Genomic DNA, 27,295 nt, shown 5'->3' with positions numbered 1-27,295 from the left:
GTAAGTGTGTGCGTCAGCCAAAGTGTGCCAACTGTGGAGGAAACCACACAGTGTCCTACTCCGGGTGCCCTCAGAACAGAAGCGCCTCAGAGGTACATAGACACCAGTTGATATACGGAAGGCTGCCTCTTCTTAATGCACTCCAATATAACCTTGATGCCGTAAGATATGCGCCTCCTAACAAAAATAAAGAGCAAGGGGACAATTTGAACTATTCTGCAGCTCTAAAGCACTCAGGTCGACAACGTTCCGACAGCGAGTGACCCGATCCATCTTCAGAGAATGCTGCTCATCTTGCCCACGCCCCCCCCCCCATCGCGTGAAATTCGCCTACTTTCTCAGCACCGTCCTGTGCTATTGACACAGCAACCTCATCTAACACCTCAGCGACTACCTCAGCATTCGCCCCAACTATACCAGTCATCCCAGCGACCACCCAGTCAGCTCTCCAGTGATCTGCTCTGTTCACAGATGGAGCTTCAGCATCGTTTGGTGATTACGCGTCTATACCCGTGGCAAAAGTGATCCTGCCCATGCTATTCGCAGCTCGGCGTGCAATTCTCAGTGCCATTCCACAAGCAATCAACCTACGAGAGGTAAAAGCCCTGCTGTCTATGGAGTCGTTGGGGCTACCACAACCAATAACAGCTCGACGGCAGGCTTACAAAGAGTAATCGTTACAACGATGTTTCTGTATTTCAGTGGAATGCTAATAGCGTAATAAGACCGCTGATTATTTTCTCAAACTACTAGCTCAACATAACTTTCCTATTCATAAAACTTAGAGCGCTAAAAACACGAAAGACGTAGAGAAAGGTGTGTGTTTCTTCCTCTACGTCTTTCGTGTTTTTAGCGCTCTAAGTTCTTATTATTAACTTTCCCTTTTTATGTATACAGGAGGCAGGCGTACGAGATGACTTTCGTCTTTCAAACTCCGTGATATATAAATCATCGAGCATTGCTGGAAATAGAAGAGCGATGTTATGCGTGAGAAAAGACTTGCCGTCCTATTTAATACAGCCGAGTGATTCACATATACTGGAGTTCGTAGCGTGCAAGATATATTTTAGAAATACATGCGTCACAGTGATAAGCCTTTATCTACAAGGTTCTAGCAAAATACCTGTAGACAGCTTCGTGAATGCGTTTGGTATCGCAAACTCACATGTGCTGGTTTCTGGGGACTTCAACGCACATAACGTCATCTGGGGCAGTGAACATAATGATTTCCACGGGAACATTATCGAGTGCGCAGCAGAAAAATGTAAATTGGACCGTGTTAAACAACAGCTTTCCGACGTTCTTGCGGGGGTTTTGCTACTCCAGCTCTGTAGTTGTTATGCTCTACTCACATGACCTTCTTGATGGCGTTGATTGCTCAACCGGCAAAGAAACGCACGGTAGTGATCATTTTCCGGTTTGGTAAAACATGGTCTCATACAGAATGAATGGGCCCGGCGCTACTCAAAATATGACAATTTGCTAAATTTTTATTACTACTTAAGTAACTAATTGGGCAAAAATGCAAACTTTCAAAGTTTTGCAAATATATTGTGCGAGTCTTACAAGATCTGCACAAAGCAAATCATTCTCCCAAATGAATCCGCTGCAGTTTACGGGGATACGAATGTCTAAGGCAACTAGAAGAAAACTGCGGAAAACTGCCGAAAAACGAAAAACTGGATGACTACACATGACACAGAAAGTTCAGTATACTTCACACAGACGCTAACAGAAATCAGGTACGAGACGATGGCGAGAATATTGCACGTCGTTGTCTCCTTTCCCTCCAGTTCCCAGAATATGGTCAGTTGTCCGATCTTTTAGTGGTCCAGCTACCCAGAGTCATACTTCCCGAGCCCTTGCCGTTGCTCGAAACACTGCGCAAACATCTGTTGCTGACGAATTCTGTCAACTTATATGCAGACCAGGAATTCCGTTTACTTGCCTACAATTTACAATTTCCACAAAACTAGCAGAACAAAAGGTTCGTGCGTGCTTTATGTCACAACACCCTTAACTTGACTGTGAGTTTAGTTTAGGTAAATTGAAATGTGCTCTTATTACGTTATGCCGTACAAAGACAACTACAGGCCCAGACAGTGTTACGTATGTGGTGTCAAAGATCCTCAGTACAGCCGGTAGAATGGCTCTTCTGGATATATTTAATAATATCTGGATAAAAGAGAGTTTTCCAGATTCATGGAAATTAGCTCGTGTGATTCCAGCCCTGAAACCAGGAAAGACTCCTCTTTCTCTCGACTGCTACCAACCCGTTAGTGTCACAATATGTTTTTGTAAACTAATAGAGAAGATGGTAGACAGTCGACGGCAATGGTGGTGTGAACACACAAATGTGCTTTCGAACCACATGACAGGTTTTCGAGAAAAGTGGTGTACAATGGATGCAGCATTAGACATTGTCACATGCGTCGAACATGAACGAATATGTGGAAATGTGACAATAGCGGTATTCTTAGACATTCAGAGTTCTCTCTCTCCCTGTCGTCTTTGTTTCCCCCTTTCCCATTCCCCCGGTGTAGGGTAGCCAACCGGACGTTATTCTGGTTAACCTCCCCGCTTTCTGCTTTTCTCTTTCCTACCCCTCCAGAGAGCATTCGACATTGTAAGTCACATGCACGTCCTTGCTGATATGTTAGAGCTTGGCCTACACGGCCGAACACTGCGATGGACATCAAATTTCATAAGCGAAAGAAAAATATTTATGGAAACAATTCAAGGAGAGAGTAATTATCACAGCATCACGCAGGGCGTTTCGCAGGGCAGTGTTCTCAGTCCGTTTTTATTCAACTGTGTCATAGCAGCCTTAACGCAAAAACTACCATCTGGCCTACAGCACTATCTGTACGCAGATGACATCTGCATATGGGCCTCTGGATCTCATATACAAAACATGCTGCAAGAAGGCCTTGATATCAGCCACAAATTTTTAAAACAAAGGGGCATTAGTCTTTCATACGCAAAGACACCGCACTTCCTTTCACTAGGCGATGGCTGAATAATTTCCAACTTATGCTTGAAGGGCAATATTTGATGTTCGTAGAAGAGCATAAATTTCTTGCGGTTATTCTTGACCGCCAGTTGACATGAGCGTCACACATTCGTGCAATTGAAAATCAGACCAATACTGCAATAAACGTACTTCGGCGACTCGCTAGCACAACGTGAAGGGGATCAGTCTCTTCAGTATTGCAAGTTCATAACGCATTCATAAAGCAAAAAATTGCTGACTCGTCACCTATTCTCCGTGGTTTATCGCAAACTTCTGAGGAACGTCTTCAACGCTTACTGGAAATAGGGCTGCGAGTGTGTCTTGGGGTTCTGTAGGATAGCTGGAGTTGTCTAGTAATTGCTTAAGCTTGTCACCCACCATTTCCAGCCATACGAACGGTTGAAACATGCTGACATGTTTATCGCGTCTTAACCCAACACGAGAAACATCCATTAAACCTCGCGCTTAGCGAACAAAACAAAAGCAAAGTTCATGATCTTGTTCAAGAAGATAAAGCAGTATTACCAAGATTTTAATTATGCTAAGTGGATGTTAGTTATCCTCCTTGGATGTTAACAAGTCCCAGAATAGAATTATCGGTCGAGGGGATTATTTCCATGAGAGATATGTTCACGCTTGCCACACAGCAACTGGCGCTATTCCAAATTTACTCATTATATCTCCAGTACATCCATGTGTATACAGACGGTTCATGTCGTAAAAATTCCTCGGCTTGCGCATTCGTCATTCCTCATTTGGCGCTAGAGCAAACATTTAAGTTATCCCAAGAGACGTCTTCCACCATGGCAGAACTGTTTGCAATCCTGTCTGCTTCGCATTTCACAGCATCAGAAAACAAAGCACGATAATGGGTTATTTTTAGCGATTCGCAGGACACTGTCATTTGCTACAAAGCAGTAAGAAAAATTCTTTGTACACTTTGCTATTGTATGAGACACTCAAAGGACACACAAAGGCAATAAATAAATCACGTAATTCACGTAATTCCATTTCAGTGGATACCCTGGCACTGCAATATTCCTGGTAATACTGCAGCGGACGCAGCTGCGAATCGGGCGCACAATAACGCAGAGACAATCAATCTTCCCTTTTGTGTAGTGAAGGTCACCTGCTGCTGTGACGTATCATGTTGTTTCAGCAAAACTGCCTGGTTTGATCAGCAATCTAAGAAATCGGAGTTATACTCGGGGCCATGTATAAATATATCAATTCCGACAAATCTAAGAGAAAACAGAAAGTTCGAAACATTAGTGCACCGCCTACGGCTTGGTACTGCATTTACGAGACAATTTTTATACGGAATAAAACGTGCCTCTAGTCCGCAGTGTTCTTGTGGCCATCCAGACGAAGATGTGCATCATCTCCTCCTCGAGTGCACTAACAATTATTTGCAACGAAACGTACTGAAGGCAAATTTGTTGCTTTTAGACTAAAGACCAGTCACTCTAAAAAAAAAAAAATATACTTGGTCCATGGTCAATTGCGGGCCTTCAGAAAAGAGCACTTCTTGCTTTGAAAACGTTTTTTGAGGACACCAACAGTTTGGGTAAATATTAAATTTTAATTTATCATAATCAGCTAAATGAGTGATATAAATGTTGTTCTGGGTTCAAAATTGATTTATGTGGTGATCGTAATTTTTACGCTATGTGTAATTATTTGTGTTCTGTGCTTTCAGTGAAATTACATGTGTTCTGTGTTTTGGCAATTCAAGATATGTGACTTTATATATGCGTATGTGTACTGAACTCATGCACAATACTTTGCGATTCTTGCACTGTTTGACTGTATAGCTTTTATTCATCTGGTATTCTACTGAGTGTCATATTTTGTGGCATCATTCTCCATTTTTGCGCACATTTGCTTCCTTTGCAAAGTGAGACGAAGTAGCCGATGCCGCCAAAAAGGCGCCAACCTCTCCTGTTATTCATCTGAAAAAAAAAAAGCAAGGAAAAAAGAAAAACGTAGACATGGCTGACGCAGGTCAGCCTTGTGGGCTAAGATCCTATCGTAGTGGATCGTAGATCTGGTGCGACGGATCCGTTCACGATCCTACCTGAAAAGACGTTGGCCGTCAGCGACGTGATTTCAGCATCGTGGGATATCTACTAGCGCTCCGTCGCTCACCGTGAGTGACCCACCGTTGGCGCTTCACCCTCGTTCCATAGACCTCAATGTTTCTTTCTTTCTGATTACCCTTCTTTTCTTGTAAACTTTCACACTTTTCTCCCTGTTACTTGTGGTATAAACATTTGAATAAAATCTGTTCTTATCCTTGTGCCTGGGACCCCTTTGGGTCCCAGGTGTGACAAGGGTAGTTCAAGGGCGCGTTACAGGTCCCGGAGCCCACTACCCGGAGTCCACAGGGGGATATGCCATTGCGCTTGGACTTCTTCGTCATCATCGACAGGATCGGCCCAGATTTTTGTTGACGCAAAGCGAAAAATGCACGGAACCCTAGCCATAAACAGCTTCGCTGTATAAGGCATCAGCACAATGAGAGCACGTCTCGTGCAATGCAGTAGTACGCAACGTCATAAGTCAATACGAAAATTCATTTGAACTGAAAACTAAAACAGATGCAAATACACGCATAATGAAACGTGCATATATCACATGACGATCACTATAGTTACAGGATAACCATACAACCCGAGGGCAGACATGTCAAGTGATGAACTGCCGCAGTGCAAACTCAGGAAGAAAGAACGGTAGACAACAATAAACTCTGTCATTGACGAAAGGCTGCAGGTTCACAGATTATGTATAACGCGTGAAATCGTACGTAATTTGTTCGGGAAAATAAGTAATGAACATAAAACACGCACGGAATTCTTGTAGTTGTAAATCAATGAAGATGCTTGATTAGGATGTAGAAATTTACAGGGAAGGAATAAAGTCACAAAGAAAAATGAAGACACGGAAGGACCAGAGAGTTCAGACGGCAAATTTTTCGGCCTGTCGACTACGAAATGTGTCGTGGCTTGATTGGGAAGTGGTGTTCTCGGGGAGAGCGTTCCAAAGACCGGTAGCACGAGGCAGAGCTGAAAAATTAAAAGCGACTGCAGTGTCATAAATGCAGCTGTAGCTGAACTGAATGTGCCGTCCTCGTGACGTCCAGGATGATTCTTTCAGGTTTGACATGGACAGATCAGCTGTGCGAATGAATCGATGAAATAATGATAAAAGGGCAATGTCACGGCGAATACATTTAAGGGTTACAATGAAGTGTGAAGCTTTATTTAGGTTACACCGGCATGGTAAGTATAATAGCTTGAAATGAAACGGCTAGCTATATTTCAGATGTCCTCCAGAAGGTCGAAATTTTGATGGGAACACCACATAGCAGAGGCGTACTCAAGTGGAGGCCGAACGATTGTTAAATAAGCTTCTTATCAGAGTTTGGAAGGGACAGTGTTTAAATTACGGCGCAGCAGCCCTAATGATCTCGAAGCGTTAGCACAGATAAACGTGATATGATTAGTCCACGAAAGATTGGGCGTAAGCGAAACTCCTAAGCATTTGTATTCTTGGAGTTGGACAACTGTGTTCGTATTAAGGTATGGTGGGAAGATTGTAAGTGAACAATTTTTCGAGTGAAAGAAATTACCTTGCACTTCAACACGTTCAAGTACTGTCGACCTAATAAGTTTACGGACCATGAGATCTGAGAGAGAACTGCATATATCTGCAGCCTTGCAACCCGGCCTGGTATTTGCATTTCCAGCCTCTTCTGGTATATGCGAACAACATTCTGATAAGCACTTTTTCTAACTACTGATATAAGCTACTCAGGCTACTCAGAACTTCAACGCTTTCTGAGATCTCATGGTCCGCAAACTTTTTTTTTTTTGTCGATGGTACATGAGCCACGAAGTACATCGGTCACTAACGTTCAAGATCATATTGGAGTGCCACGTGGTCAGCGGGGCTGTTAATTGCACGGTAAGCAATACAATCGCCGACAAATAAACGCAACACAAGATATGTTATTCGGTAAGTCGTTGATGTAAACTTAAAAAGAAAGAAGTGGCCCGAGTACACTGCCTTGAGGCACATCAGAAATAACGTCAGAAAAAGGAGAAGAAACGTTATCGACCACCGTTAACTGCTTGCGATTAGAAAGAAAATTTGAAAGCCATGATACGGTTAGTAAGTCTAGGTAGGATTGAACTCGAACGACCAATTGGACTCGAACAACCAATTGGACTCGAACGAGCAAGATCAGTGAGACTCTGGGTAAGACTCAAGATCACTTGCAACCCCCCCCCCCCTTTCCTCTTAAATTTTTGTGTTTTCAGTCATGCTTTGATCACAATCGCTGGATTGAATGCTTTGCTCGAGCGACCGTGATTTCGTACTCTGCAGACGTGCTAGACCAACGAAACATAAAAATAACTAATTACTCGTTCCCATTACATGACCTGGTTCTTTACTGATATTGTTGGCAAAGCTTCTATCTATATTCAGTCGCGTCCTCAGTCTTTTTTTCCACTCAGCGCCTTGCACATGCTGAAACAAAGACAGTGAGCTCACCAAATACCTTGACCTCTTTCTCCCCAACCACGGTCTGGAAGGAGGGCGCCTCGGCAGAAGCCTCGCAGCGGTAGTTACCCTCGCTGGACAAATTCACGGATGAGATGAACACGTGACCTTCTCGTGAGCGGGACATCTGCGAAGGATTGCAAACACAGCTGCTTAGTTGCAGGTTATCGGCGGTGCCTCATCTATATTAGAGGTCGCGATCATCTGCCTCGTGTATCTTTTCTCAATCGTTATCAAGGCTCAGATGTGCACCTTCTTCGACTAAAACATACATGTAAACATTAGTACTATCCTTACTTTATCAACCTGTCTTTGAAACGTACGTATTTATAAAAGAAAGAAAGAAAGAAAGAAAGAAAGAAAGAAAGAAAGAAAGAAAGAAAGGAAATGAAACTGGAAACAGTTTGATGTTTGTTATGGCAGGAGTTCAGCATTGCATTTCCGAAATGAGATATAGTAGAAATATTGATTTAGAGACGCAGCAATGAAGTATGGTTATTAAATGGCATGAATACTTTTAAAGCGCTCGCGCGCACCTTCTGGCTTTAATGTGACCGCGCCCTGTCATTCTTCACGCTTTCCCATTCAGTGCACGTTTCGGAAACTACCTTTATTGGAATAGCGCGATGCTCTACATAGCACACAGTCTCATTTGGCCATTGAGATTTTCGGATATGATTGCATGGGCGACAACAGATGAGAAAAGCGCTTTAGACAGGCAAGAAACTCGTACTCAGTTATTGATTTTGACAATCGTTTCGAATATTGTGAGTACGATCAGAATTCGTATGTGAGCGTGCTGTTTCTGTTCCAGTACACTGGGAGAGTATGTAGGCATTGATCTCCCAGGCCCACCAAGACTTAGGGCTAGGGAAGCTTGAACCGAATAAAGGAGCAGGCGCAGACTTCGTGAAAACATACAGGAAGAAAAAAAGGAAAGAATTGTGGGCTAGATATGAAAGTTGATTAACAAATCAATTCACACTCAATTCTAGACATTCAAGTGCCCAAACCACAGTATTATTACGAGGATTGCGGTAGTGGAGGGCTCGAGATTAAATGGGACCACCTGGGTTTTTTTGACGTGCACCCCATGCGTGGTATACTGGCGCATTTTGCATTTCGGCCCCATCGAAGTGCGACCGCCGCGGCCGGTATTTGATGCCGCGCCTTCAGGCTTAGCAGGGCAATCTCAAAGCCATCACGTCAAGACGGCGGGTAAACTTCATTAAAGTTATTATTGAAAGCAAGAGAACGAAATATATGGATTTTGATGTGTAATGTGTCATTAGATAAGCGCTCGACTATTATAATAACCTTATGAATTCTAAGAACAGAAACATGTTGCCATTGGCATCATATTTATAGATGAAATGATGAGAAAATTTGCAGTCGTTATTCGTTTTATTTTAATGACATAATGTAACAGGAAAGGTTGGCGTCTTTGACGGCGCCCGCTACTTCTCGTCACCACTCTATTGTTTTTCTTTCGTCTTTTTTTTGTGTTTTCACTCAGTCTCATATTAATGTCATTTGTGCATATGTCAATAAAATTTCGAAGAAAAGCCGGCGACAAAATTTGCCAATTACTCGAATACTATAAAAACAATCGAGCACTGGACAGGCTGTCCTCGGTTTACACAGGGCAGGGTTCAACTGGAGGCCTCGAGGAGGAGTCTAGCTTTTCCTTGCAGTAGAGTTGACGTACCTGCCCGATAGCGACGACAATGCTGACGATAAAGTGTTACCGCATTTACAGAGGTGCACCACCCACTCACGTCGACCACCACACCCGGCAAGTCGTAGTTCTGCGCGGGCGGTCTGTCCCGGGGGATGTACCGGTAGAACTCGGTGTCGTTCTTGTACCACTTGACCGAGTACAGCTCGTCGGACTCGAGGTCGAAGCTGCAGTTCAGCCACATGCCGCGGCCATGGATCGCCACGGATGGCGCCGACATCTCCAGTAGCCGAAGACACGATATGCCTGGGTTAACAGAAAAAAATAATAAGAAGAAAGGGAAATAGAAAGTGAGAAAGCATCTGCCGTGCAAGTTAATTAGCATACCTTGCTGGTGAAGCAGCGCACTGACACGGACACAGTGAAGACAAACAGGAAAAGACGACACAGTGTCGTCTTTTCCTGTTTGTCTTCACTGTGTCCGTGTCAGTGCGCTGCTTCACCAGCAAGGTATGATGATCACTCACCAACTAGCCCAACTTTCCATTTTACTGAAGTTAATTAATTAATCAATTAATTAGTTAGGCAGGTGATCAATAATCTTTAATTATTTAATTAAGCATGCGAGGAAAGCTTGCGCATTTTACTCGTGCCACTCTTGTAAAGGTTACCTAAGTGTCTATGACTGAATGATATTCCCGGAAGATGAATTAGTAGCTCTGGAATATAATACGTCATTGCAATAGCCCATTTGTTCTGAGGTTTGCTGTTACTTTCATAATTATTGCTTAAAATTTCTTTTTAATAGGATTAAACGATAAGTAAATGGACATACGCGTATTTACAAGCACCAGTGATTTCAATAAAATGAGTTGTTCCGTTAACGACATTTTTGTAAACTTATAGAAAAATATTCTTGGTGACTAGTATTATCGATAAAACCAACACAGTTCGATCTCTCATTCAGGTGATATTACGCGCACTTAATGTGCGTAAAAAATGAGGTCATGTTATATATATTTATATATACCTATGCTCTTCACCGACGTGAGACGGTAAGTTATAACGTGATATTCATCCTCAATCAATTTCGACTCAGTGTTTGTTTCGCATTTCGTGGGGCAGCTTAGATGACGGGCTGAACTGACGGGTCAATTGCCTTTGAAATCATTTGATTTGCGACGTGGACGCGAAAAAAGGCTGGACATACAAAGCTTAGACTTCTCAATGCCCAAAGCGGCATGCATGTCCGTGGGTCGGTTGTACTCACTTGCCATTCAGTATTGTGCACCCTACTAAAAAATAGCAAAACAAAACAATACAACTGACAAAACAAACACAAACAAACAAAATAAAAACACGAATAAAGCGACAGGGAGCCTCTAAATGAAAAGAACATTGAGCGCGTTCTGTCGTTTGTCATTCACAATGGAAACAAGGTCAAACTCGATAATTTTCAACCCAACATAGCGCATGTAACTCGAACTAGCTTTAGCGGAATAGGACATTAAGCTGTTTATTGTCTGTGCACATGTATTTTTTTACATCAAAAGTAGGCCTAGTTCTTCAAACTCGTAATTGTACATGTTTTGTAATCGCACATCACTTTCTCGGCTTTTGCTGTGATTCGAGTCATAAAGCAACACATACACGTCCACCATATTTCTCGAGTTAAGATACGACTTGTCGAGAGCTCAAACTAGAAAGTTGCGCTGCTCGTTGCAAATGGCCGAATGGGTCCCGTTTCTTCTCAACGCATACGACACCGAATAGAACACTGGGCACGTACCGAGTGTTTCGAAGAAGAAACATCTTCATAAAGGATGACGCCCATGATCGCCCCACTACATCGTTACGAGCAAGAGTAATGATCCGTTTTCATTACGGCCGCGATCAATTATGCCGCAGCGAGGAAGGTCTGCACGCGACCACTGGTGCGTACCGTCATTTGCTTTTCGGCCTTCGCAGAGGAAAGACTCTCTGTGAGCGGTGGAATTGATCGTCCAGCGGACGACTCGGCTTTGTTGGGTCTCCACCACCAAAGCAGAGCCCTTTCTTCTGAAAGCAAAAGGCCTCTTTCTTGCAGACCGTCCAGCACAACTGACGCTGTTTTATATAGAATAGCTGAAACGTATTCAAAAGAAATTAAAGAAAAAGAAATAAGATGGCAACGCAGATGCTTCATTAACACACACACACACATACACACACACAGACACACACACACACACACACACACACACACACGCACACGCACACGCACACGCACGCACGCACACACACACACACACACACACACACACACACACACACACACACACACACACACACACACACACACACACACACACACACACACACGCACGCACGCACGCACGCACGCAAAAAACATTAGCAAGTTCCAGCTTCTTACAATGTTCTTTACAACATCGTTCTTTACGAAATTTATGCACTGCATGCACACTGTCACTTAAAAGGTTTGCATTTGTTAGGGAATAATGCGATATATGCTCCGCAATTCGTGACTCAACGCGTGTCTATTTGTAAACATTATGAGACGGCGCAAACACACGGATGTCATATTTTAATTGCATGGTATAATGAAACCGCACAGACAGCGTGACAGAACCTAACCATTATTGTGCAGAAAGTCAGGTTAATTTATAGATTGAGAGAGAGAAACGAAGTGCGTATCCTTGTGCCGATAGGTTAGTAAAGACGTATAATATGAGTATTCCATGCTGACATTTGCTGACAGAGACGACGCAGCGGCTATGGATGCTTATCGCCTCATAGCTCCATGCTCACTGCCGCTGTTCGCTTTCCGCAATCCAAGCTAAAGCTTGAAGGACCATGCTGACTGCTGATTTCATTTTCTTTATTTCTGATGCAGAGTTTTGACAATACTCATATTTTACAGAGGCGCTACGATATAACACATGGGAGCATGCGGTCAACTGTTTCTTTTCGTGCAATTACCATCTTGTACTGCACTCTCTATGCGATAATCTGCACACCTAATGCAGTCGCCTACAATTAGCTGCAGGACTGGCCGATCTTATTCTTCGCCACAGCAATTCCAGTTCTTTACAAGGAAGTGCGTAGTTAAACATTATCAATTTCATCACTCTGTGCTCGTGCATGTGTCCATTGCGGATAAAAGCAGAGAATACCTGCCAACTCAGGGTCTGAAAACGAGAGATATGTACTGTTGCGTAACTTCTCATCAGATGTTCACAATCGCTGCTCTGCTGTTTGCATAACAAAATATACTCGACATTTACGCGAAACTGGATCTCCAGTGAAGCTGTTAAAAACCATCGCTACAACTGCTGATTGGGGTATGCAATGCTTAATTGCTTTAGAGTTCGTAGTAGTAATTGTAATTTAGAGTAATAGTAGTAATGGTAATTTAAATAAACATAAATGAGTAGCTAAATAAGGCGCCCCTTATCATCAATCATGTTGTTTGGCTGCTTTTTTGTGCTTGCTCTTTACTAAAATGAATGCTGTTCGGTATGTTGTATGCGCTATTCCAATGAATGTACACGCTTTTCGCTTCAATCGCTGAAGGTTTCTTTTAATCGCAGCAAATATCCTTTATTTCCGTGAGGATGCGCCGCGACATATCCCGACCAACTAGTGGTTAACAGCTTGGCTGTAAAATATGACAGCTGTACATGTATCCCCCAAGCAGACTCTATAGCATTCAGAAGCCGAGAAACACAAATACGTCACACATTTTGCATCGATCACTACGAACCAAGGAACATTCCCCGCTTTATGTGCGCATTTTTACAACGCGAGCATGGGTGAGTGAGCGAGTCGCTACCACGGCCACTTTGTCTCCAGCCTACTTCCTGTGCGCACCGCCCCTCCGCTGTGCTCTCTCGTGTTCATCAGATCGGGGCGTCGTCGTATATAGTCGATCAAGACACGAAGGGAACCGGCCGTTTCCCTCTCACGACTTTCCTCCCTTTGGCTCAAGCCATGGGCGAATAACTTCTGCAGCCCGATACGTCCGATCTTCAACCGTGTTCTCAATCGATTTTCGCGTCGCCCCTCGCAATTTAAACAAAATTCGGCGCTATAGCTCTTTCAACCGAGCGTGGTAGAATAGGCTCTAAAACGGGACGAGGACAGAATCATGGCAAGAAGAAATAGCATTGAGGAAGTTTCATCTGCATTTTCTTTAACAAAATCACTGGTGCAGAAAGCCGCAAGTTGTATAAAAGCCGCAAGGTTCAATAAAATTTGCTATCCACTCTAGCGTTGTTTAATCAATGTTAACGCGCTTCGAGCTGCCGAATAATTCACCCGCGTGCTAGCCTCGTGGATACACCTCACTTTGTAGACGGTGTAGGCGGTAGCAGTGCTTGATTCCATCCTCAGACCAAGATGAACTCTTCAAGGGCGAATGTCTCTTTCCAAGGAAACTGTGTGTGTGTTTTTTGTTGTAGCTTCGTGGCACTAATTTTCAACCCGCCACGGTGGCTTAGCGGCTATGGTGTCGTACTGCTAAGCACGAGGTCGCGGGATCCAATCCCGCCGCGGCGGCCGCGGTGGCCTCATTTCGATGGCGGCGAAAAAAAAAAAAAAAAAAAAAAAAAACGCCGCGTCCCGTGCATTGGGGCCACGTCTAAATTAATCCCGAGTCCCCCACTATGGCGTGCCTAGTAAACAAATCGTGGTTTTGGCACGTAAACCACGACAATTCGTTCGCTATAACTTTCAGGTATATGGCAACTCTTACGTTTATGTAACAAGGCTGAGAGTTGGGGAAATTGGCTTACGTTAATCGTGAAAAGCAACGCGACTTAAACATGGATGCACAGAAGAAAAGCAGGGACGAGCACTCACTCGCAACTGACGCCTTAGTTAAAACTCGTGAACTTAATACAGACGTTATTAAAACTCAAATAAAAAAGTAAGGAAAGAAAATAAGCAGCACGCCTAGGATGAACCGCTTTACACTGATAACTTGCGCACGGAGGAAAAAAGAAGTATCGTCGGCTCAAAGCTTACCACGCGGCACCAAGGAAACCATACAAGTGTAGTAGAACCGCGGAAAAGAAATCATGATCTATCTAAAAACGCCACTTCTGTTTCAAGTCGCACTGTTTTTCGCAATACAATTTTATGTACTTTACCCCATGGGTGCTGCTTGTCGTTTCAACCGAAGGTTATACAAGACACTTTTTATTCTTAAATCGAAAGGTTGACCTCAGCCATAATAAGCGAAGGACATCACACGTGTACAAATTCTGTCTGTTTCAAGCTTTTCAAGAACATCAACAACGAAAGAAATTGTGAATCGAGGCAGAAAGAACGGACGCAGAAGTGCAGAAACCTAGCAACCTTATATTAGCAGATGCTTACGAGGCAGAACACAAAGTTGTCGACGACTGCCTGTCATCGACGGCAACCCCGATTCTTACCGTGGCATTCATTTAGGACCAAGTCTTAAGAGATCAGCTACTTTGTCTTCAATCTTAATGAGATTAAATCTGGGACTCGAAGCGAATGCTTGCAGGCCGAGTCTAAAGCCACACATACGCAAGCAAGCAGCGGCAGCACTAGTTGCTAAGACAGCTCACTAAGCGCCCAATTTGATAAAAACGTTAAGAGATAGAGAGGGACAATGTGAGAGAGGGAAATAGCCTAATCTCACGGTAAAGAAAGCCGGTGGGAACTTGGGAAGTAGAGCGTGGGTGTCTTAATAAGGCCTCGACGTCGACAGTTTTCTAATCCGACTGCCACCCTACTTATCAAATCCTAAGTGCACGGGTAGGGTGGGGAAGGACGAGGAAAAACTCCGCTGACTTAATCCTTTAACGCAATCGATGGCCACCTTTCTCGAAGTTGACGGCATTGTTTCACGCTCTGCCAAGCTGATCGCAGAGCTGTGTTTCTCTTGACTCTCGCACCTCAATTCGGATTCTCGCTCACCGGTGTGAAGGAGAGAGAGAGAGAGAGAGATAGCAAAGAGAGGAAAGGCAGGGAGGTCAACCAGAGAGCGTCCGGTTTGCTACCCTACACTGGGGGAAGGGAAAGGGGGAACAGAAAGAGGAAAGCGGGATAGAGGGAACACTGTCTGTGCACGCAGCAAAGTGCTTGGAAATCAGTCAAGTAAAAGCAAGTGCTCCGTCGATACGTTCATAGCTGGTGATGCACGTTGAAGGTACCAGTCAAGACCAAGGATCCGGTGGGCGTCCGCAGTACGTTGCAGTGCGTGACAGTATATTTTTAAGCTAAACCCCAGCCGTTCTGACTTCAGTGCGAATATAATGATGCGGGTGAGCCATGATGCTTACTCAAGAGTTGCAAGTACTGAATTGAGAGCATCTAGCACTTGCATTGCACTTCGCGCTGACGGAGTGTGCAGGTTATTTAAGAGTATTCGAAGGGTATTCATCACAGACCGGAGCATCATAACGACTTGCCGGTCTTCTTCAGGCAATTTGTCAGGAACTCGCGTTGTTCGCTCTACAGCCGTGCGCAGCTGTATCACTTGACGTGGCTCCGGCTCCGGTTGTGGCATCAGCTGCGGCATCGCCTCCGGTTGTGGCATCGGCTGCGGTATCGCCTCCGGCTGTGGCATCTCCTCCGGCTGTGGCATCTCCTCCGGCTGTGGCATCGGCCGTACCACCAACTGTGGCATCGGCTGCGGCATCAGCTGTGGCTTCGGTTGTGACTTCCGCTGTTGTTCTGGCTTTGGCTGTTGCTTTAGTAGTGAGGACCAAGTTGTATTGTTCTCCGCCATGGCCTTGTCCGATTTAGATTGAATTGCCCCAGGCCTACGGGGCAGAGGAGGAGGTGATGTCGAATGGGGCGTACTCTTCATAGAGGTATCAGCGTTCTTTGAACTCCGGCTGCGTCGGGAGCGTCGCTTTCTAACGGCCGCAACAGCTTCCCGACGAGACGAATGGTCTCTCGCCATCTGCTTCAAGATCGCCTTTTCCTTCTTAATTTTGGGGCAGTCCTTCGAGAAAGCATCATGGGACCCAAGGCAATTGGTGCATTTGAGAACCGTGGCTGCACAAGAGCCTGCAGCGTGGGGCTCGCTGCAGCGTGAGCAAACTCTCATGTTCTCGCACACGGCACTCACGTGTCCCAGCCCCATACAATTGCGGCATTGCAGTGGCCTTGGGATGAATGGTCGCACAGGGTGTCTAAAGTGGCCCACCTTGACGTGCGAAGGGAGAGTCTCGCCCTTGAATATAATTTTCACACAGCGGGATGTGCCGAGGCGATACACATGTGTTATGGCGACGCCATCAACGGCAGGCTTCACTAGGATCGGCAAGTCGGCGCTGGAGATGGAGACATCCACGTCGTAGATGACACCAGTAGTTGAACAACTGTTCTGGGGGATGTACGAGCGGAGCTTAACGCCACCTAGTTCTGTAACTGTAGTCAAATTTCTCAGCTCAGTCTCATGTGTGACGTCGATAGCCAACGCATTTTTTCGTGTGTTGACTCTAACGTCTGCTATCTGATTTGGCGCCACCGCTTCAAGTTGCACCGATACGGACTGTCTGTTGAGTCGCCTCAGGTTGTCGGTAGCGAGTTCTGGTACAAATAGAATCGTACTGACTGCGGTATTCTGAGTTGGTCCTACCGTTGGCGTGCTCGAAGACATGGATGCCCTGGTGGTGTGTCTTCGTTTCGCCTTGCGGCTCCGCACAAGCTCGAAGGCGTCATCGGAGAAGTCCTCACTGCTGAGCGAGTAGACGCTGGTGTCATCGCCGTCGGTGTCGCTCTGGAGGCCGGTCCGCTTCCTAGACGCAGCCGCCGCTGAAGTCGCCATTCCCGGAAGAGGCACGGGGACGTCAACTTGCATCCACGCCACGAACCATACCGACTCTCCAAAGATGTACGCAGAAATAAGGAAAAGACAGCTGAGCTAGAGAAATAGCGTTCTGGCTCGCAGACACTTAAAGTCCGGTGCAGCTTGGCATGGCGCAGAATTTTTGCGTCTAAAGGCAGTGGACTCCCAATCCCACCCAATGCGCGAAGAAGAGGCCGAAATACCTTGCGTAACCTACCAGACCTGTCGATGTGAACGTCTCTTGTTGCACCTTCATTTAATTTCTTGAATTATCAGCGCTCAGAAATACCGGGCCCCTAAAGACTATGCTATATTGTATGCGCGCAGTGCAGGAAACCTGAGAAGCCTGCGTAGGTTGTGGGACACATACAGACAGTTCACACGAGTGACTTCCTGCCTCTTCGGTAAGTGCGCATGCGTCGTAAATCACGTGCGTTTGCTAAATGGCACACTGTTGCACAAACCCTTCAAGAACACACTATGTGATGATCCTGCGTGACCTGTTATTTTTTTATATAGTATACTGTTATTTGTTTTCTTGGAACCTCATTAAATATTTATTGACGGATTGATTGATTGACGCATAAAGTGTGCCTAAAGGTACACTGCGCCCTAAGCGGGTGCTTCTCCCGTAGGCATTTGGCAGGCACTGATAGGCGTATCAATGCTCTGGTATACCTTTAGACGTAGTGTAAACACTGTAGGCATATCAGTGCAAAACTGTAAGTAGATTGATCGTATGACGACATGCGCCAGCAATTCAGGACAGACACAAGTGAGTCAAGGATTAATAATAGCTACCGTGAAATTCACGACTGACGCACAGAGAGAACTGTCGACAAAGTAAACAGCGGCAAATCATAGAGAACTTGAAGGAACCTACGTATTCTATACCTCAGTCTCTTTGCAGCGACTCATCTATAGCCAAACAGATCAAGCACCTAGCAAACGAGAGGTAAGCTAAGCGCCGTGGAAGGAATATTGTATAAAGCTTGTATATAACGGTGTATAAAAACTTAACGAAATAACGAAAGCATGAACTCCTTCCTGCTTCATTCATAGACTGCGTCCTGATGGGCGTTGCCGGTCGTGATTATCCGAACTTTTGACAAATCTTTAGCAAGAATATTTGATGTAATTCTAGACATGTCGGTCTTACAAATTTTGTGGCCACTTCTGGCTAGAAACACACTGACATCTCGGTCTATGAGCGCTTTGCTTTTCTCTAATCTCCTACACGATGTCAAAATCTGCTGTCTATACGGTGCTGCTGATGTTGCGGGGAGAAGGCCACAAAAACAACAACAGCAACCGTCATCCCGGTTACAAGAAGGACAAGCGGCGAGATGAAGGTTGACGCTGTCCAGGGACACAGCGTTGCCCGTGACGACGCCTCCCCTAATTTCCCTCAGTGTTCGGGCCTTGAAAGGGGGCCTGCCTATGTCTGCTTAGTGCCACTGACAGTGGATGAAGCTCACGTGATTGCTTCCGCAGGTCGCCGAGTTTGCCAGTCCGTGCCAGAGCGAATCGGACTGACTCTCTTGAAAAAATTTGTAATGGCTTGTGCTCTCTGTCCCCATGAAGTCTTATTCAAAGACTCAACGTCTACAGAAGAAGAACAATGGGCAGCTGGCTCAAACAACGCATATAATTGTGGCGAACACAGCAAATAGCTGTAGGAAGGGCTTCGCTATGAACATTACTCTTAATTTCTCTTTCGTTCGCGTGCGCGCTCACAATAAAAAATAGCGAATGGTGGTGTCGTTTATAGCATTCTAAAGTCTTGCATCCAACAAGTTCTCGAATACTACGGAAGTTGTTCGATGTGCATTGATTATACACGGGGACACACAATCTTCCTTTACCGATGCACAGTGGATATGTACGCTGCGCCGCACGTCGTAAATATTGTGCTTTGATTATACCCATGATACGTAGAGCACACAACCCTTCAGCACTTGATTTGATGTGCGTGCGGCTAAATGGCTAAATAGCCTTTTCCGACCCGTAAGGCGTACGTCAGTGAACACTGCTCTCAAAGTGTTGTACACGAGGCGTTGTACGTACCGGTGAGAAACATATAGTCAATGGCAAGCCAAGAATGCGAGGAATACTGCACCACTAATCAACTCAAAGTCTCGAACTCTAACTCGGACTTGCTCAGCACCACATGAGGTTTAATATCAGGGAGCGTTAGCCTGGAACCTACTGTCCGTACCGCTCAGAGCAGTGCACATAGCAGGTAAACAGGGACGCTAATGGGCTTATAGAATGCGTGCGCACAACGCTCATGGCAGCAGCGGGGGGCAGAACTCTAGCAGAACGCAGTTCTGGCTGCGCCACTGAGCTGATTGAACGGTGTGTTGACGGTGCGTGCTGTGGTCTTCGTAAAACGGTGATGCTGATAAAGCATCTCCACAAACAAACGTTTTCTTCTTTTTCTTAGCTGCGACGTCCTTGCTTTCCTGCCGAGCTAGCGTTCTTGCTGGCGCTCCTGCTGAACTTCTGCGTGGCACTGGTGTGAGCGGAATGGACAGTAAATATCAATGAAAGGAAAAATTGTCGTCCACTCCGAATGTTGCACGAAGTTACGAGTTTGACCATTTTTTTCTTTTGTGAACCTTCCTTCACCTTGCCGGCTTCCGCAGAACTTATTTGCCATATACATGTAGATGTCGATGTTATATAACATTTCACACGGCGCTGATTAACGTTGATGGCTTCCCGTCGGTGTAATCTCTTGCACTATCAAAGTGCAAGGCTTCCACCGCCACTAGCAGCGCTCCTCATAAATACAGCCTTGTGTAACGCCTTGTAGCTGCCAGGCCACTGTTCCATACAAAGCAGACTCAAGGGCACTGTTCCATGCAAGGGCACGGTGCATGCTTCATCGCACTGAGCCAAACCCGCGCATTGCCAGAACGCCGTCCTAGGAGTTAGTTCTTGTGCAACGCTAGACTTCGCTGTCACTATTATGATACTGTTAGTTTCTTCAACGATACGCGGACGCCACATGGCTCCAAGCCACTTTTCTGACCACTCTTCTGCGCAGCAGGAACAGTGCCCTGGCAGAAGCCACGCCTGTCTTAACGCCTGCGCGATGCGCAAAACAGGTCTAAGTGCCAACATTCTGTGGCAATGAAGGTAAATCTATATCTAATCAAATCCATATCCAATTCATATTCATTTCCTTCTGCACTTTAGTTACTGAGTCAAGTATGCTAGGAAGAAGGCTAGTTTGTGGCACCCCGTGCTTGCTTATGCGCTAGCGTCCGTTTCGTTCTTTCGGGAACAGGTACTGAACCAGCATAGCTTAAAACTGGACACTGTAGCGTTTTCCAGAGGGAGTAAACCGAAAAAATACAATTTAAATAGAACATAATGCGGTGTATATTGTCTCCTATTTTATTATAATATGGCGTTGCAGAAAGGGGGGGGGGGTGTATAAATAATTCTGTTTTCCAGGAAACGCTGCTGAGGCTGCGCAACTAACTTCAGGAGCTTTGTCACGCGTGCACTAGAACTACGTAGCTTTCAAATTATTCCCGCAATAATTCACCGTGAGTATAATAAATTAATTTATTTAGTATCAGCTACGCATATCTGACAAAATAAGTTAATCTCACTAGGACAGTCACTTTAAGCGTATTTAAAAAGTTATGATTTTCTGAGTCATTGCTAAGCACTTGCTTCGGCGCAGACTCTAGGGCCTGCTGCTCGTTCACTTAGTTGCTTTCTTCTCGTACTCTGTCAAACACTTGAAACCAGCGTTGCCCGCAATTCGCGCCTGCGTTGGTGCAAGTTTGGAGTACGCCGCCATTTCGTAAGCGCTAAAAGGAAGGATGAGGAGGTTTTCAAGAGACAATAAAACTTGGGGCCTGTATTGCGAAACCCTATCAAAATTTTGAATTTTGTGTCCTCAGGGGATTACCACTAATGGGTACGGGCTTGCGCTCGAAAGAAGAAGTAAAAAAAAAGAATGTTTACAGATGAGCCAGCTTGCGAAGTTTGACGCCAGAGGTCCCCCTGTTTGTGTTTCGGCTTTGTTAAAAGTATCAGGCACCCGGATTCGCTGTTAGTAAAAGCTTATGCTCGAGGCTTATGAGCAAGTGTTTATGAGGAAGCGCTCGAGAACACGTGCGAAAAAGAGCAAGCAATTTGTTGACGCCTGTAAAATAAATTAAGCTTAAAACATCGCGCAAGATGGCACCTCACACAAGAATAACACTTACAGTGATACTGTAAAAAATATATAATATATGGAACAGTGATCAATCCAAGCCAGACAAACGCCATATGAAGATGAAAAATAAATAATAAAAAGCTCAAGCTTACACGGAACTTTTTCTTTTCAAAGACACAACCACCTAAACGTACTTTGCGCATTGATAGGCATAAGTGTGAAAAACTTAAACCACTTCTGTAACTTTTTCGGCAATATAGTTATAGATTGTACTGCGAGAAGATGTATGCTTGCATCTGGACTTGCGCTTTTCTGCGTATGCAATGTGGTATATTATTTGAGTATTCCTGCCATGCTCATGGGAAAGAAACTATTCTCGAACGAAGTTTGATAGCCTTATTTATGTTTTTACCAAGAACGCAATTATAGCAAATATAAAACAATCAAATTCAACTGTACTGATCAAAACAATGAAATGTGGTTTTTTTGCTTGTGTATGTTTCACAAATGCCATTAAAGATAAGACCCTTATTTAATCATTTACGACTTCTCGCAAATCTACAATGCTATGCTGCAAAAATCCGCGTGATACATGCAACGCAGGTTGTATCGACATTAATTGCGCCTTTTTAATTTGATTTGGTTTAGTTCAATACAGGTAGGTGAGGAGTACACAGAGTGCAACGTGAGAGAGAACAAAAACGCAGGTAAAATAATCTTGAAACTGTTTTATTTTAGAGCGACGCTGTCTCAGAAATTACAGTATTCAGAGTATCGAGATGACGTCCACATCATTTGAACTTCACCTGTACACGTAGTTGCTAGCTTCTATATCTGCTATCTATAGACGAACGTTGCGTCCTCAGATGAAGCCCGATTCATCACTGTCCGCCGATAATGTGCTTCGAGGACGTGCTCAGCGCCGCGTGAAATTCGCCGCGAGTGAAGTGAATGAAGTGTTCGGAGTGGCACGAAAGTACAAGGCGCCACATTAAAAAAAGTCACATAAAGGAAAGAAGAGGCACCGTCGAGAGAGTAATGACCTCAATTATGCTTCATAGCTGCGCTGCCGCGCTTGCTGCGGTGGTGGTTGCGAAGCCCCCATGACACGTGTCGGCTCATTCGTCTTCTCACTCTTTCTATGTTCGTTACGAAGCTTCTCCCGTGCAAAGTAATAAAATAACAACAGAAAGCCGCAGCGTCAGCAGGCCTTGAAAAACAACGTCGTGCACGCAGTGTCAGATGAGGCAATTACCACCACTAGCAAATCTATCCGGCTACCCGCATCTTACGTTCACCAGCTATACACAAGCCCCCCCCCCCCCCTCCCACCTCCCTCCCCTACTCCCTTTTCCCCCCTCTCTAACCCCCGACCCCTTTCTTCAGATGAATATACACAGCGCGATCTAAGGTGTTCTTTCCTTCCTTCGACGACCTCTGCTGCTACCTCTCTTCTCAACGCGTCGACTGCTGTTGCATATGGCGCATATGCTTCCATCAAAAGCTCGTCAACGCGCTATAGTGATAGGGAGCGTTCTGTTTTCGACACCACAGCCCGGCAACATGGACGCTGCAAGCTGTTCTCTCGGTCTCGAAGCGAGCAAGGTGATCTAGGAACAAAACAAAACTCTATGTCACGTGCACCGTAGCGTTAGGACATACGGCACGCTTCGGCGTGGACGAGCGTTTTGTTCATGCGAAGCCGTTGATGCATAAGAGGGGTCGCAAATAGCGGAGAAATTGCTAAGTTTGGTTTAGGCAAAGAACTCTTTTAAACACGTTAACGTTTGGTGATTCTCAAAATGAACTTAACAAAAAGAACATGCAGAATTCTATAAAAGCAGTCTAGGAGATGTAAAAAAGGCAAAGGCTAAGTAGACCAGACGAAGTAGGCGCTGATTTGCAAGAGCGTCATTTGGAGAAGCAGCATTTGTAGATGGCACACTTCTCAGATAATACAGTGAGAGAGGTTACAAAATGTATGGCCCCTATTTAGTATAACATTTCTACACTGTAGAGTGGTTATTAAGTATATTATGCACCATATATTCTTAATATGAGGAGAGGCAGTCGGATAATGACACATTTCTCCTGAACTGAAAGCTCAGAAAGTTCAGCACCACAAATTTCTTTCTATGAGAAAAGCAAAGATTATAAAATTGGAAATGTGTACAAAATTGTTGCTTTTACGAAGGAAACAGAATTTTCTTGTGGCATAAAAGTGAAACATGGGATCCTTATGCGCGGTGATAACTCCATGTACGAAAAAGAACAATGCACGGATGAATATCGCGCCACATGCCTAGGCACAGAAGCTATGTTCACAGAGCTTATGGGTAGTAAACGCTCACTGCCACTGGCTGGCAGCTTCCGTGCTTACTGTCATAATGGGCAGGCAAATCTTTATTTTTTCTGAACTGCTGTAGTGCACAAGTGACTACCGAATTCAGCATTCCCGACCTCTCTCACTTTTCCTCTTTAAAGCCAACTGCGGCTCACAATCTTTTATTCCAAGCTGACTATATGCTAGCACAGTGAGCAGAATTGCTATGAAAGGTGCGCCTGTCATAGTATGAGAACGCCCTGATGCTAAGACTTGGAGTCTGATGAACTTGGATGCGAATTTGGACTAGCTCATTGCAATTTATATTTGCCGCAAACCATGAAAGAGACAAATTAGCACATGCAAGCGTCGCGCTCTTCGCGAGCGTTGTGCATTGTTGCTGTAGCGCGCAACCTAAATATACCAATAGGTCATGAAGGAAGCAACACGACACATGGCTGTTGACAACGCGACCGCCATGTGTGAGGCTGCTTCCCTAATGTCCTGTTTTTAAATTTAGGCAGTATTCTACAGTAATTATTGTAGCTCATATGAAACCATTGTTGTAGGTTGTGCATGGGAAAATGTTTCTCGTTGGTTTGTATTGGACAGAAGCTGCGAAAGGACCAAATCGCAGTCGTGAGAACTTCCGCTTCCCATTAAATATAAGCTGGTATAGGGCCAGGTGTTTTTGTTTCTAGCGAATAGTCTGCGATTAGTTGTGGGCGAAAAGACGTAATAAACAGGTTGTCGGTGCTTGAATGTTCTTTATGACAGCAGAACGTGTTCGTAAAGAATAGCGTTTGAGCATGATTGTGAGAGTAGATTATAGCCTACGCATAAATAAGGGCTTGCATAAAACTGCGCCTAAAGAGACTTAAGGTAAAGAGCTCTCATTCTTTTTCACAGGGTGGCTTTGACGGACGTGGTCTTGCTCATTAATCGCAGCATCAGGTTCACATTAACGAACTTGCGCGAGCAAGGCTCAAATGCTACGTGCCTCGACGATGTCGCGGTATCTTTAGCGGTGCGGTATTTCGGCGCCATTTTCTAACATTCTTTCGCCAAATGACGCCTGTTGGTGCGCCTTTCCGTCTGTTTCCATCTTTATTGTCTTTGTTTTGTTTTAGCCCAATTAGAAACATAATACGCGAATTGATTCAACCTAGGTAACATGGACCAGTGGAAACACCAACTATAACTCATTACCGGAAGCAAAACTTCTCCAAGGCGCATATGACAAACGGAAGGCTTCAGACAAGAACATTTACGAAGCCGTGCAAGTATCCCGCAAGGAAAACTGCAGATTTCGAGATCCTATACCTGTGAACACATAAAATACGCATCATCATCATCATCATCATCATCATCATCGTCGTCGTCGTCATCATCATCATCATCATCATCATCATCATCATCATCCTGTTTTATGTCCACTGCAGGACGAAGGCATCTCCCTGCGATCTCCACTTACCCCTGTCATGCGCCAAGCGATTCCAACTAGCGCCCGCGAATTTCCTAATTTCAACGCTTCACCTAGTCTTTTACCGTTCTCGACTGCGTTTCCCTTCTCTTGGTACCCATTCTGTAACCCTAATGCTCCAACCGTTATCTAACAGGCTCATTACATGACCTGCTCAGCTCCATTGTTTTCTCTTGATGTCAATTAGAATATCGTCTAATTAAATACGCATACACATATGTATCTATGTGTTCAACATTTTGCGACATGCTTTTGTGCCAAATTTGTGTTCGGAAATGCGTATGTATCTTGGAACACAAATTTGTTGGGCTTTAAGAGAACGTGCCGACACATACCTGTCCCATCAAGGTACAAGAGCGCGCAAGAACGTATATGTAACTTTACGTCCATATGTTGAACTCTTCAGAAAGAAAACATTCGAATGCTCGTTGCCACTGGCCCCAAAGAGGTCACCGTTCCTGGCCTCTGCCGTCGTGCGCTGACCATGACACCACCCGGAGACAAACAAGGAATTCCAATGATAGAAAGAAACATGATACAAGAACAAAGCCCGCTTCTACTATCATTGTTTGAGCAGGGTCAGAATAACAGCTGGAGGGGAAAGGAGTTGGCATGGTCCCCACGTCACAGACGCTTGTTTCATATATTTTTCTTCGTTTTGTTCTGAACAAATGAGATAAGGCGGGTGAAGGGAAGTGCACTGCCAAGAATAACAGTGTCCAGGCGATGTTGCGGCTTCCCCTGTCCCCGTGCTGCCATTTCCTAAGCGGAAGAGGCTTCGCTGGAAGCCATTTGTAACGGCGGCGCCAGATGGGACCCGTTTTTTGTTTGGTGCAGTGCGCGCCGACTTCCGCAAACCACCTAGAAGAGATTGCCAACCTTGCGACAGCGGTTGGTGTTTCTGAAAACCATAAACAAAAGAAAATAAAAGGATCGCAACGAGGATGCGGACGTCTCCTGGAACATCAGTCGTAGGAATTAGTTGTTGACCTGCATCTGAGCAGTAAAGGGAGAAATAGCCCGCCTATTCAACCTTCTAACGTGTATAACGTCTGCTTCGACAGTGCGTCAATTTCTAAATAAAGAGGCCGTAGGGACAGGAAACCACTTTCTGCGTAGATCAGAGCATTTGTCCTTAACGCGATGGCACAGAACACATGGTAAAGGTTGAAGGTTTCTCCTTTCTGAGCGATCGGAGACACCAGAGAGACACGACATTAATCCTGAAGCATTGGACCGGGAAGTTCAAGGGCTTTCTTTTGCTTGTGCTCTGGCTTTTATGATGGCAGCTCGGCGCCGCGCATCGCCGCCCAAAAAATTCAAAAAAAAAAAAAAAACCAGAACAACGAGGTAATGTCACGGATGCTCGTTGCCTTTGAGCGATGGAAGTGTCTCGGCTGCTTCGGTCTTGGTTTGTGTCACTACCAGCCCAATCTTGGCTATTCCACGAAGAGATCAAAATAGAATGTTGCGCCTGATGTTTCATGCTGTGTTAAGCTGTGCATCATTCATGCAATGGTCGCAAGGTTAAATTTAACGGCTAATACGCCATGTTTTTCTTTGTTTGTTATTTACGGCTGTGATATCCGCTGTGTCAACTTTTAAACTCGGTACTGCCCTTCAATTCGAAGCAGGTGTTCCTCCGGAAGGGGGAAAGTCCTCGCTGTCTATAATTAGCACTCCTTTTAAATAATAACCTATTTCCATTGCCTGTTTGGGAATTTCCATGATATTTGTAAGTCCAAATTATCACCGTTGGCTGGTGTAGATCGCATATATTACAAGTTCCTGAAGAACACAGAAGCCTACTCATCAATAATCTTGTCATATATTTTAATCGGTCATGGCCGCGAGGCGTGATGCGAGGCCATCGGATAACGACTAAGGTGGTGTGGTCCAGTACATAAGTCCGGTGACGCTCATTACCCCGCGAACTAATGATCCATGTCACTGACATAACTTCCCTGCAAGCTCAGGCAGCAAGTAATCTAGTGTAGGCCGACTGCTTTTATTCTCTTGAACACTGTTTCCGTGAACTTTGCTCTTATGAAACCCATATACAATATTTATTGCGAAGCATTCCTTGCCTCCTTCCAGGAACCTTGTGGTAGGTTGGTACATAGGTAGGTATGTAGGTAGGCAGGTCCCTGTCTCGCCTCGTTTCGGGCCTCTTCAATTAAAAGAAAAGCGTGGACAACGGTATATAGAACCTCTGGAT

At 44.9% G+C, this 27,295-nt stretch overlaps 1 protein-coding gene across 1 annotated transcript in view; it reads right to left on the bottom strand.

The window, feature by feature from the left end:
• LOC126531694 (uncharacterized) overlaps nucleotides 1-27,295 on the bottom strand; it is a 51,795-nt gene that overhangs the window by 10,602 nt on the left and 13,898 nt on the right. The window contains exons 2-3 of the mRNA XM_050179361.2: nucleotides 9,358-9,563; nucleotides 7,571-7,706 (exon numbers count right to left, since the gene is read on the bottom strand). Of these exons, the coding sequence (XP_050035318.1) occupies nucleotides 7,571-7,706; nucleotides 9,358-9,563 (342 nt within the window). The remainder of the gene's footprint in view (nucleotides 1-7,570; nucleotides 7,707-9,357; nucleotides 9,564-27,295) is intronic.

Source organism: Dermacentor andersoni, chromosome 5, assembly GCF_023375885.2.
Source record: "Dermacentor andersoni chromosome 5, qqDerAnde1_hic_scaffold, whole genome shotgun sequence".
Taxonomy (NCBI): domain Eukaryota; kingdom Metazoa; phylum Arthropoda; class Arachnida; order Ixodida; family Ixodidae; genus Dermacentor; species Dermacentor andersoni.
Note: the sequence above shows the minus strand (reverse complement) of the source record. Positions and strands in the feature narration are given on the sequence as shown.